We start from the raw sequence: 12,832 nt of genomic DNA, 5'->3' as shown, positions 1-12,832 counted from the left end.
GCCACAACCTCCCTGGGCAACCTGTGCCAGTACATCATCACCCTCACTGTAAAGAAGCCTTTCCTAACACCTAGTTCTAGTTTCCCCTCTTCCAATTCAAACCCATTACTCCTTGTGCTGTCATTACAAGACCTTATCAATAGTCCCTCACCAGCCTTCCTGTAGGCCCCCTTCAGATACTGGAAGGCCACTATAAGGTCTCCTTGAAGTGTGCTCCACTCCAGGCTGAAGAGCCCCAAGTCTTATAGCCTGTCCTCATAGCGGAGGTGCTCCAGCCCTCTGAGCACTTTCGTGACCCTCTTAACTAAACAGAGTTAGGCTCAGTCTAAGGGTCAGTAGATTTATGCCTCCAAAGGGTGGAAAGCCTCAGATAAAACTTAGTGCTTAGCCATAATGAATTTGGTAAATGCTGGTTTCTCGCAATAAAATAATAGCTGTAATTTTGATCTCTTGGAATCAGTTGGAATTTTGCCATTGAGTTTAGTAAGGCCAGCTGAAATTTTGCCTTTTGGCAGGAATGCCAGCTATGCTCTTGGAATGCCTAACCAGGTAGAAATACCACCACTGCAACCTTTTCTCTTTTATAGCTTGAGAACTACATTGTGGAAAACATGAAATCGGAGATGGTGCAGCTGCAGCAGAATGCTGTGCAGAACCACACTGCCACCATGCTCGAGATAGGGACCAGCCTCCTCAGCCAGACAGCAGAGCAGACCAGAAAGCTCACGGATGTTGAGACACAGGTATGTTCCCAGAGGGGTTGTCTGAAAGCTGGTCATTGCACAGACATTTTCCTCTTGTCTTTCTCTTCTAATGAATCCCCACACTAAACATTTCAACACAGAGCTCCAAGAAACATACATATCCTGCTTCTTGGTACCAAAAGCAGGGCTGGTCAACCCTTGCTATGCATCTTACTTTGGATTTGATTTGGTCAGTATACTTGTCTCTGTGTGTGCAAGGCTGGCAGGACTGTCCAGGAAAGTAAATCCCCTTGTCTTTCCCTTCTAATGAATCCCCACACTAAACATTTAAATGCAGGGCTCCCAGAAACATACATATCCTGCTTCTTGGTACCAAAAGCAAGGCTGGTCAAGCCTTGTTGTGTGCCTTACTTTGGATTTGATTTGGTCAGTATACTTTTCTCTGTGTGTGCAAGGATGGCAGGACTGTCCAGGAAACTAAATCCCCTTGTCTTTCCCTTCTAATGAATCACCACACAAAACATTTCAACACAGAGCTCCAAGAAACATACACATCTTGCTTCTTGGTACCAAAAGCAGGGCTGGTCAACCCTTGCTACGTGTCTTATTCTTGATTTAATTTGGTTAGTATACTTGTCTCTATGTGTGCAAGGCTGGCAGGACTGCCCAGGAAACTAGATCAGCATCTGACTTCAAATAAGCAGCCCAGCTACCAACTGTGAGTGATATATATGTCAAGCTAACTAATGAGTTTCAGGCTAAAACAGAGGCTTTTGATCTTCACTGTTTGTCTCTTTACTGTTACAAGGAAGTTTGTTTATTTTCTGCAAGATGTTTCCATTTATTTGAACAGCAGTGCATGTCTGCAGCTTTTAAACTGTGGAGAGTGACAAGCATCAGCTTCTTTATCAAGCACTGTGTATTTGTTATTGCTGTAAAACTGCACAGCATCACATGAATTTAAAGCTCCATCTCCATACCATTCCTAGCACTAAAATCGCTGGTGTGACTGAAGTGACAAGAGCATGGCTGTCGTAACACAGAGTACAGTTTCACATTGGACTCATCACAAAGATGCATACTACTTTTTTATTTTGCTTCTTTAAATTATATTACCATTTTAAGATGTATGTTTGTGTTCCTTTCCCCCTTTCCCCCTCCTCCCCCACCCCCAGCCTTCTTGATCTTCATAGCTCATGGTATGTTACCAGCTGCACTGCATTCAATGTTCATTTAGAACAGGGAAATTAAAGTATTACTTTATGTACTCCTTGAAAGATGAGCTCTTGCATTCTTACTCATGTTTACAATATCAGTATCAAGTTTTCATCTAATCACATTACAGCACACTGAGAAAGAAGTCATTATGAAAGACAGATACTCTGTCTTATGTGAATTCCCTGCACCTATTTTCAACATCTTGGTTAATAGACCAGCATTTGCTTGCAAACATTGTAATCTCAAATGATCACTACTCCTAAAACATAGCATATTGACCTATGAAAATGCTGGGGGAAATTTTAATTCAGCACCAACAGAAAATCTAAATGGAAACAGGTGAAGATCTGTGAATTGTAGTGTCATATGGAGAGTCAGCAATCAGGAGGTGTAGAAAATCTTACATGCCAAAAGATTTCCCAAGGTGTAAATGTTGAACACTCATTCATAGTTTCCTCTTTTAAGCAGATAAGGGATAAAATGTGCATTGCCCCTGTCTTAATTTTCCTTTGAGAAAGCACTTCAAGATAGAGGTGTCACTGGCAACTGTTTAAAGGAGCTAACCTCTCTCTCCTTCTATACCTATTGCTGAAGAATTTAAGGGCTGTTCAGTATCAGTGAGAGTGGATCTTCCTTGTTTGTGGCATTTGCAGCTCATCTATGACATTTCCCACCTCCTTAGAATCTCACTGTCTCCTCCTAAATCCATGATCCATCCAAATCCCACTGATTTAATTTAGGCTTGCTTCAATACTTCAAATTCTACTGACATTTCATAGTTTACTCCATAGATGCATCCTCTTTGGAAAACTATTTGTGCTTTCCTGTCTTAACCTTTCCCTACCTTCATAGTACACCTTCAGTTTCTGCTAGGTCTGAGACTATGAGAATGCTCCCTGGTACTTCTAACTGTACCCATTTTGAAGAAAGTAACAGCTGTACACTGATAATTTCCAATGTTTTCAACCTCTGTACCCTTTAAAAAGGCCAAGCCAAGTTGCTCTGTTAATGTCAACAACTTCAAATAAAAATAGGGCACTGGACTGAGTTTGAGAGCCATTATCTTTGCTTTATGTTCTGGAACAAATTCCTACCAAGCATGCATGAGAAAATAGTACCATATAATCTTCCAGCAAATGTCTGATAGATTCCATTAAAAAAGATACTATTTTCAGTTCCAGAAGTGAGTGCTTCTCAGCTGATGTGTGCACACACACCTGCAAAATCTATTTACACACACTCCTTCAGTCACTGTGCAATGGAACAATACCCCAACAAAATCAACCAATATTATTACTTTCAGGAGTGAAGGAAATCTGTTGTTTCCACTTTTGATTTTGTTGTTCTTGTTGTTAGAATCTATTTACTTTCACACCATTAAAAGGCTTCTTTTGGTCTGATGTGCTCAGTAAGACTTGTGCTATTGATACAGACCACCACTAAAGTGAAAGATACTGTTTAGGATCACAGCCTTTATCTTAAGGATCTGTGTAACAGTGCAATTAGTGATAACAAAAGCAGACACCAGACTTCTGCCAACACTGCAAAAGAGAGAACTCAGGGGAAAACTAAAGTAGGAGTTCTACTGACAAAAGAGTGGATGCAATATTTTGGCTTCACTCCAAGTGCTCTTGCTGTTTTCTGCTGTGCAGGAATGTATATTTGAGGTATGCCTCTTGTTCTTTCCACTGAAATGAAGCTGATTTGGCAGTCTTATTACTGCCAACCTAGTATTACTCTACAGTAAACAAGGTGCCAGAATATCAGCTGGTGTATAACGGCGTGGCTTGATTGAGTTCATTTGCATGAGCTGAGCAGCTGAGGTTGAAGAAAAAAAGAATTTACACCCAATTTTTCAGAAATCATCACACCAGAATGAAATGTTTGCAATGCTGTAACAATGTAACCAGACCAATGTAAGCATTAATGTTTTGAATTTATCCTTAAGGTGCTAAATCAAACATCCAGACTTGAAATTCAGCTGCTGGAAAATTCACTGTCTACATATAAACTAGAAAAACAGCTACTACAGCAAACACATGAAATCCTGAAAATCCATGAGAAAAACAGGTAAGAAGGAGGTCTCTTACACTCATTCTCTCTTTAAGTGGTGTGTGCATACTTTGGTCTAAGCAACTGGTGAAATGAAGGAAGCAGATATAGCAAGTGGGAGGTAGAGGTAATATTTATGATATGGCTGTAAGAGGTAGGGTGGGAACTCATACTCTGTTAGCTCTTGGATGATGAACGTAAGTTGTTTTTTACTGTGCACACTAAGCACATCTCAGTTTGCTTCATGAGAAGGTCCTGCTGCTGAAAAGCATAGGGAGAGCTTCATAAGCACTTTCACAGAATCACAGACTATTAGGGGCTAGAAGGGACCTCAAAAGCTCATTCAGTCCAACCCCCCTGCCAGAGCAGGTTGACCTAGACCAGATCACACTGAAATGCATCCAGGCACGTCTTGAATATCTCCGGAGAGGGAGACTCCACATCCCCCATGACAGCCTGCTCCAGAATAATAAGAAGAAAAACATTAATCACAACCATTAGATTATCAACTGCTTTAAAGTGCACAAGGAACAGAAAGTCTTTGGTGGTTCATCTTCGTAATGGTAGTGAATACAAAGATCTAACATGTAGAAGAATCCTTCTCTCCCTAGAGACTCAGTTGTATACGGCAGACCTGGAGCCACACTCCTTATTGAGTGGTAGACATTTGGGGTTCATGTTCAAATTGAAGAAAAGATTGCTTAGCAGCACAGAACATTTTCATCCTTGGTGATGTTCCAAAAAGACTGGATGAGGCACTTAGTGCCATGGTCTAGCTGATTAGATAGGGCTGGGTGATAGGCTGCACTGGGTGGATGGTCTTAGAGGTCTGTTTGATTCTATGATTTTGATCAGTGAAATGAGAGTCAAGAAGTTCCAGTGTTCTTCCTTTCTGTGATATCAGTACCTTGATACAGCAATCCAGTATTTCACAGAGCTTATGGGATGTGTTGACCTTGTCTGACTGTGAGACACCCACCTGGCCACACTCTCGCTCTTCTGTGGCAACAAGACAGAGGTAAAAAATATGATTAAAAAGCTTGTAGTTGAGATAAAGACAGGGAGATCACTTACCAGCTACTCTCATGGGCAAAACAGACTTATTTATTTCCAATGAATAGCAGTGTAGGATGCTAAGAAAAGAAACAAAACAAAAATACCTCCCTCTCTTCCCAGGCTCAGCTCCACTCCTGTGTCTTCTACCTCCTACCATGAGCAGTGCAGGAGAATAAAGAATGAGGGCTATGGCCAGTTCACAACACTGCTTCTCCTTCCTCTTTTCCCTTCTCCATTGTAGTTCCTTTCCCCATTGTAAGGTTGCTCTATTGTGGACTTTCCACAGGTTGCATCTTGCTTCCAGACATCTCCATCTGCTCCAGTCTGGGGTCTGAGTAGAAGCATACCTGCTCCACTATTTTCCCACAGGTTGCAGTGGAATCTCTGCTCCAGTGCCTCCTTTGCTGACCTTGGTGTCTGCAGCATTGTTTCTCTCTCTTTTTCCCTTCACTCCTCACATGGTCATGTAGAAGATTCACTCTTTCTTAAGTATGTTCTCCCTAAGGAACAACCATTATGGCTGACAGACTCAGCTGTGCCTTACACCATGTCCATTGGAGCCAACTGGAACTGGTTGGATTGGACACAGGGGAGCCCTGGCTTCTTCTCACTGCTTCCACTAGTTTAGTGTGTTTAATCTAACAACTGTTGATAGCCAGTAATTCCAGCTGCTGTTGTTCTGGAGACGTTGGATTACAATTGAATTGAACTCATTTGACCAGTTGGAAGTATGAATAAATTAATCTGGGATTAACTTTACAGAATCACAGAATTAACCAGGTTGGAAAAGACCTCTAGGGTCATCAAGTCCAACCTATCACCTAACCCTTCTAATTAACTAAATCATGGCACTAAGTGCCTCACTCAGTCTTCTTTTAAACACCTCCAGAGATGGTGACTCCACCACCTCCCTGGGCAGCCCATTCCAGTGGGCAATCACTCTTGCTGTGAAGAATTTCTTTGTAAAGTCCAGGCTAAACCTGCCCTGGCACAGATTGAGACTGTGTCCTTTTGTTCTGTCACTGGGTGCCTGAGAGAAGAGGCTAACCCCCACCTGGCTACAAACTCATTTCAGGTAGTTGTAGAACTAATGCCTTGAGCAGCTGGGAACCTAAATGTTATTAAAGACAAAAAAGTGGTCGAAATTTCCTATTGTTGCCCATTTAAAAAGTGCTTTCATACACTTAGTAACTCTCTACAATTGTTGTAGGTTACAGAATAGTTGTAAAGCCATAGAGAAGAGAACTCCTCCAACTTCAGCATTAAGTAATTCACCTAAACTGAGTGTGTGAACTTACCCCATAGTCCACAGAAGAAGTAGACTGGTACAGGAAGAAGTTAATTCTACACATTTTACAACCTGTTTTAGTTTGAGGTTAACCCAAACATTAGTTAACTACATAAATATTTGGTATTTTTGTCTTCTGCTGTCCAATGAGCAACAACATTTTATTGGCTGCTCAAGAGACTGAGTCTAGCATACATAGGCTGGATGTCAGGAGGAAGTCCTTCCCAGACGGAGTGATTGGCATTGGAATGGGCTGCCCAGGGAGGTGGTGGAGTCACCATCCCTGGAGGTGTTCAAGAAAAGACTGGATGAGGCACTTGGTGCCATGGTCTAGCTGACTGGCTAGGGCTGGGTGCTAGGTTGGACTGGATGATCGTGGAGTTCTCTTCCAACCTGCTTGATTCTATGATTCTATGATAATAATCTGAATTTAGTTATTTATCTTAGCAATGTGGCAGAGTGTAAAGCCTTGATGGCAGTAAACAAGTAAGTTTTACTTAAGTTGACCTTTGACCATTCTAATGAACGGTCTGTGGCATGACAAAATGGGCTGCCTTGCTTTTTCAGAACAAAATGAGGGATAGATTAAAAAAAAGCACCCTATAAATCCAGTTGTTTCTCTCAGAAATGTAGTTGTGTCTGGATAGCTGAAAAAACACACTGAAGTTTCATCTTGTAATGAAGTAAGAACCTGGCATATGCTGTCCAGGCTCTGTTAGAATCACAGAACCATAGACTCATAGAATCAACCAATTGGAAGAGACCTCCAAGCTCATCCAGTCCAACCTATCACTCAGCTATGTCCAATCAGCTACACCATGGCACCAATGGAATCAGACAGGGTTGGAAGGGACCACAAGGATCATCTACTTCCAATCCCCCTGCCATGGGCAGGGACACCCTACCCTAGATTACATTGGCCAGAGAGTTGTGTTCAATGGGATGGAGTCTAATTGGAGGCCTGTAACCTGGGAGGTTGACCATGGAGGTGTTCAAGACAAGCCTGGATGGGGCACTTAGTGCCATGGTCTGATTGACTGGCCAGGGCTGGGTGCTAGGTTGGCCTGGATGATCTTGGAGGTCTCTTCCAACCTGGTTGATTGTATGAAAAATACAGGGAAAGTTTTACTCAGGTTAAAGCAAGTACAAAGAAGGTGTTTTAAGGAGGGAATACCATTCTTAGTCTATGTGGTGGCTTTGGAGGTTCCAGCTTATCCAAGACCCCCCAAAAAAACATACAAAGATCAAAAAAACCTACAACACACTCAAAAGTAACCCTTTAGATCCATTTAGATCCTTTACCTCTTTGGCTTTCCATACATACATAATGCAAGGAAACCTCCCAGAGATGGCTAAAGCATTTGTTTTCTCCTGTGACATTTGTTCTCCTTGCTGAAAAGCTCAACAAAGTGAACCTTTTTTATCTGTATTTTCAATAAATCCAGATTTGGAAGAGATCATTTTACTGCATGAGATGTCCATCTCTGAGATCTGGTCTATATCCTGTCCTCTCATGTCTAAACCAAGGCTTCTGAAAACAAAGATTAACAAACCCTACAACTCTGAAACTGCTGTGGTCTGGAATGGATTACCAAGCAAACTACCTAACCTTATAAGGCAAATTGTCTAAAGCAGCCTTTCTTTTCTCCCCAGACAGCTACCAGAATACTTTCTATGTGTTCTACTTCACCTTTCAAAATGACAAGAGCTTTCATTGCAAGTTGTGTTTTGACTTCTATATGGGCCTTCCACCCCCTCTGGTGTTATCAGGGTGCTCCCTCTGAATCAGTTAGACACAGCACAGTTGCACTGAGGCATCCCACTGGCTTATATCCCGACAAAGATAACACATCATTTGTATGGTTGAAAGCAGACTCCTGGGCTTGCCAGGATCAGCAGGTTAGACATTGAGATGGACTTAATCTTTAGGAAAATTCAGTTGGTGTGGATTTGGGGTGTATGTGTGTGCTATCTGATTTTACTTTGTCTTCAAGGTAGTGACTCCAATGAGTCACTGTCCAGTGGAGAATAGTGGGATTTATCCATGTGAACAGAATTAACCAAGTTGGAAAAGACCTTTGAGATTAAGTACAACCAATATATTACCTAACAGCATCTAATCAACTGAACCATGGCACTAAGTGCCTCATTCAGCCTCCTTTTAAATGTTCCTAGGGATGGTAACTCCACCACCTCCCTGGGCAGCCCATTCCAATGCAAATCACTCTTTCTGTCAAGAACTTCTTCCTAATGTCCACCCTGAACCTGCTCTGGCACAGCTTGTGACTGTGTCCTCTTGTTTTGTCACTGGTGCCTGGCAGAAGAGCCCAACCCCATCTGGCTACAGCCTCCCTTCAGGGAGTTGTTGACAGCAATGAGGTCTGCCCTGAGCCTCCTCTTCTGCAGGCTGCACACCCCAGCTCCCTCAGCCTCTCCTCACAGGGCTGTGCCCCAGGCTTCTCAGCAGATTTGCATTGGAAAGTGTTAGAATATCATACCATAATTTTGGTCTAAGCTTTGCAGATTGTTTGATTAATTAATATAGTGACTACATTATTTTTTTTCCTTACTACTTTACATCAGCATCAAAATTAATAGAAATATTTTCATTTTAAATCTGTCTTCTCAATGACTCTTTGAAAAGTGAGAAAATATCTTTACCAAGCATTCAGCAGTTATTTCTTCATGGCATTTATCTGTTAGAAATGATATGATGTCATAGAATCATAGACTTATAGAATGGTTTAGGTTGGAAGGGATCTCAAAGCTCATCCAGTTCCAACCCACTGCCATAGGCAGGGACACTTCCCACTAGAACAGGTTGCTCAAGGACTTCCTACTGGAAAGCAGGGGAGGAACAAGATGAGTAGTAATGGGTTTAAACTGGCAGAAGGGAGATTTAAAGTGGATGTTAGGAAGAAGTTGTTTGCAGTGAGGGTGGTGAGACACTGGCACAGGTTGCCCAGGGAGGTTGTGGAGCACAGAATCACCCAATGTGATCTTTGATCACATTGGGTGATGCTGTGCTCCACAACCTCCCTGGAGGTGTTCAAAGCCAGGTTGGATAAGGCCTCAGCAACCTGTTCTAGTGGAGGTGTCCCTGCCTATGGTGGGGAGTTGGGAGTGGTTGATCTTTGAGGTCCCTTCCAACTTAAACCATTCTATGAAGGTCACATCTTCTCTTAAGAGAAGATTGGTTGTGGCACTTGGTGCTATGGTTTAGCTGATGCCATAGTGTTAGGTTATTAGCTGGACTTAATGACCTCAGAAGTCTTTTCCAGCTTCCATGATTCTGTGATTCCATGGTGCTGAGGCAAAAAGAATGAACAAATTGGCCTTGCAACTGTTAAAAAGTACATCTGAATATCTTTATAATTGTTTTCAGTCTGCTTCAAGATTTTTTGATGAAGTTTCTACCTTTTTTTTTTGGTGAGATAGAAAAAAAAAAGAGCCCAAATGTGAATTTAATTAAAATAATGAAGAGTAGAGTAAAAAAAAAAAGAGTCAAAATATGACTTTAACAATTAAACTGAAAAAAAAATCTGGCCACATTGGAGTCAAAAGCTATAGGAATAGCTTTTCCCATACTCTTTAAAGATTACTTCATTTTGGGACAGGCTCTTGCTGTCTTTAAGTGAAGTTGTTGCTTTGGTTCATTTGGAGCTTTGACTGAAGGTTTCTCACTGCCTCTCACAATGACTATTTGGGATTTCTCCCAGGAGTACAGGGAGTGGTCTTATCCTCAGGACTGGTCTGGTTTAGATTTATAGATCTAGGAAGATCATTGCATAAATGCACATGAATTCCTTAAAACAGCTTAGTTTTGCAAGTTTATAGTAACAGAGGTTTTAATCTATGTTGAAAACTGTAAAGGAACCAAGGGCTGTGACACTGCCATCTTTCCACCACATGTTATTGACACCACTCATACATACAAAGATAGGCTATTACTAAACTCATAAAACATCTGCTTGCTGTCTGTCACTGGAGATGCAAAATTGGGAATATCTGAACATTGCCAGCTTCTTCCTTTCTTGCTTGACATGGGCAGTGGTGCTACAAATAAGACTGTCACGAAGTCACAGAATCACCAAGGCTGGAAAAGACTTTTAAGGTCATTTAGTCCAACCACAACCCAGCTACCATGGCCACTAACCATGGCCTGAAGCACTACAGCTACAGCTTCATGAGCACCTTCAGGGATGGAGACTCTACCAACCCCCTGGGCAGCCTGTTCCAACCCCTTGCCACTTTCTCACTAAAGAAGTTCATCCTCATGATGTCTACAACCTCCCTTCAGGTCTACAGCTACCTGAAGGGAGGTTGTAGACAGGTGGGGTTGGTCTCTTCTGCCAGGCAAGCAGCAAAAGAACAAGGGGACACAGTCTCAAGTTGTGGCAGGGCAGGTCTAGGCTGGATGTTAGGAGGAAGTTGTTGGCAGAGAGAGTGATTGGCATTGGAATGGGCTGCCCAGGGAGGTGGTGGAGTCACCGTCCCTGAAGGTGTTGAAGCCAAGCCTGGATGAGGCATTTAATGCCATGATCTAGATGACTGGACAGGGCTGAGTGCTAGGTTGGACTGTATCATCTTGGAGGTCTCTTCCAACCTCATTGATTCTATGATTCTATGATCTTCACTTACTTTGAAAACACAGAACAGATTCCACATACTGTAAGATGTCAGACAGGGATGTGGCCACACCTAGCACTCATTCTGTCGCAGCCTGTGCCCGGCACCCCCCTTGTTACTGCCCAAAGTGCCTTAATGTAACTTAGAGATTATGAGAGAATTGAGAGTCAAAATGAGCATTTCAATTACTGTGAAAAAAAAAATGAACAGAACTGTGGCCTTCCAATATCTTAAAGGGGCCTACAAGAGAGCTGGGGAGGGACTTTTTAGGCTGTCACGTAGTGATAGGACTGGGGAGGATGGAACAAAGCTAGAAATGGCTAGATTCAGATTGGATGTTAGGAAGAAGTTCTGCACCATGTGGGTGCAGAGAGCCTGGAAGGGGTTGCCCAGGAAGGTGGTGGAAACCTCATCCCTGGAGGTGTTTAAGGCCATGCTGGATGAAGCTCTGGACAGGCTGAGCTAGTGTGAAGTGTCCCTGCCCATGGCAGGGGAGTTGGAAGTAGATGATCATAGAATCATAGAATCATAGAATCAACCAGGTTGGAAGAGACCTCCAAGATCACCCAGTCCAACCTATCACCCAGCCCTATCCAGTCAACCAGACCATGGCACTAAGTGCCTCATCCAGGCTTTTCTTGAAGACCCCCAGGGACGGTGCCTCCACCACCTCCCTGGGCAGCCCATTCCAATGGGAAATCACTCTCTCTGTGAAGAACTTCCTCCTAACATCCAGCCTATACCTATGATCCTTGTGGTGCCTTCCAACTCTGACTGATTGTATGATTCTATGATTCAATTCTATAATTAATAAAATTCACACATTGTTTCTCTTTTTATCCTATTTTATGCCCAAACCCAATTCCATCAGAACATTTTCCACCATTTCTCCCTAATTAACTACTCTTACCTTCTGCACAAGAAAGCTCAGAGTTCTACATGAATCCTGTCATGTGAATCCAGAGCATAAAGAGATTGTGCTTGATTCTAGAGTACAAATGATGACAAAATAATTGTCTAGAGATTTGGTAAGGTATTAATTGTCTTTGCCTTCAAAATCCATACTTTTCTCCAGCTTGAAGCCTTCTGTCTGCTGATTGCAGTCCACTGAATTTCTGTTGGACTTTCCTTACTAATTAAGAAGACTTTTAGAGTGAGATGCCATCTTGCCCTTTGCATTTTGGACTCCAGGAAGAAAGCATTTTACCTTCCCATCTTTTGTGTTTTTTTCCCTGTTTACCCAGATCCTTCTGGTTTACACAGAATTGGCTGTGTTGACATTCCAAAGTATATTTTCTCCAGTGTCTTTGTAAGTCTCACATTTGATATTTGTAACACATTTTTGGATTAAACAAAAATATTGCATTACTTTAAGCTTGTACAGCAAATCCAAGGCCTCAATTTCATCTTTGCTCTGTTATCATTTGTAACAGCTCATATTAAGGCTCCGTGATACCTAGTAGAAACAACCCCATATGGATTTTATTGCATTCTTCAGTTAGGTTAAATGACCTGAAATTCTGCAGGCATTTTGCCACTGATCTATTATCCAGAAGTAAAAACAAAGGTGGGGGGAGAGGGCAAATAAATAAAGCCTAAGACTGACTGTAACAGGAAGCAGTTTGTTGGCGAGTTTGTAGCCATTGCTTGGTTTATGGGCATGAGAAACACCTTTTGGCATGTACAACAGAATTACTGAACAGAAAGTAGCAGAGGGATTGAATTCACTTCTTTATCTAATATGAATAAATTATTTCTGCCAAACTCCCAGCACAGCATCAAAGGACTGGCCTGATAAAACCTTCTTGTTCTCTGCTGACAGATATTAGCTGTCCTTTATGTCTGCGACTCCTCTGCCTTTCTAGATACAATCTGGTATGCCTTT

General features: G+C 42.2%; 1 protein-coding gene across 1 annotated transcript in view; it reads left to right on the top strand.

Moving 5' to 3' along the window:
* The window catches only part of ANGPT1 (angiopoietin 1), a 194,072-nt gene that overhangs the window by 103,923 nt on the left and 77,317 nt on the right, over positions 1-12,832 (top strand). Inside the window, exons 4-5 of the mRNA XM_064153949.1 lie at positions 588-743; positions 3,871-3,992. Of these exons, the coding sequence (XP_064010019.1) occupies positions 588-743; positions 3,871-3,992 (278 nt within the window). The remainder of the gene's footprint in view (positions 1-587; positions 744-3,870; positions 3,993-12,832) is intronic.

This window comes from Pogoniulus pusillus, chromosome 14, assembly GCF_015220805.1.
Source record: "Pogoniulus pusillus isolate bPogPus1 chromosome 14, bPogPus1.pri, whole genome shotgun sequence".
In the NCBI taxonomy this organism is placed as follows: Eukaryota; Metazoa; Chordata; class Aves; order Piciformes; family Lybiidae; genus Pogoniulus; species Pogoniulus pusillus.
The sequence above is the reverse complement of the archived record's forward strand: the minus strand, read 5'-3'. Positions and strand labels throughout refer to the sequence as shown.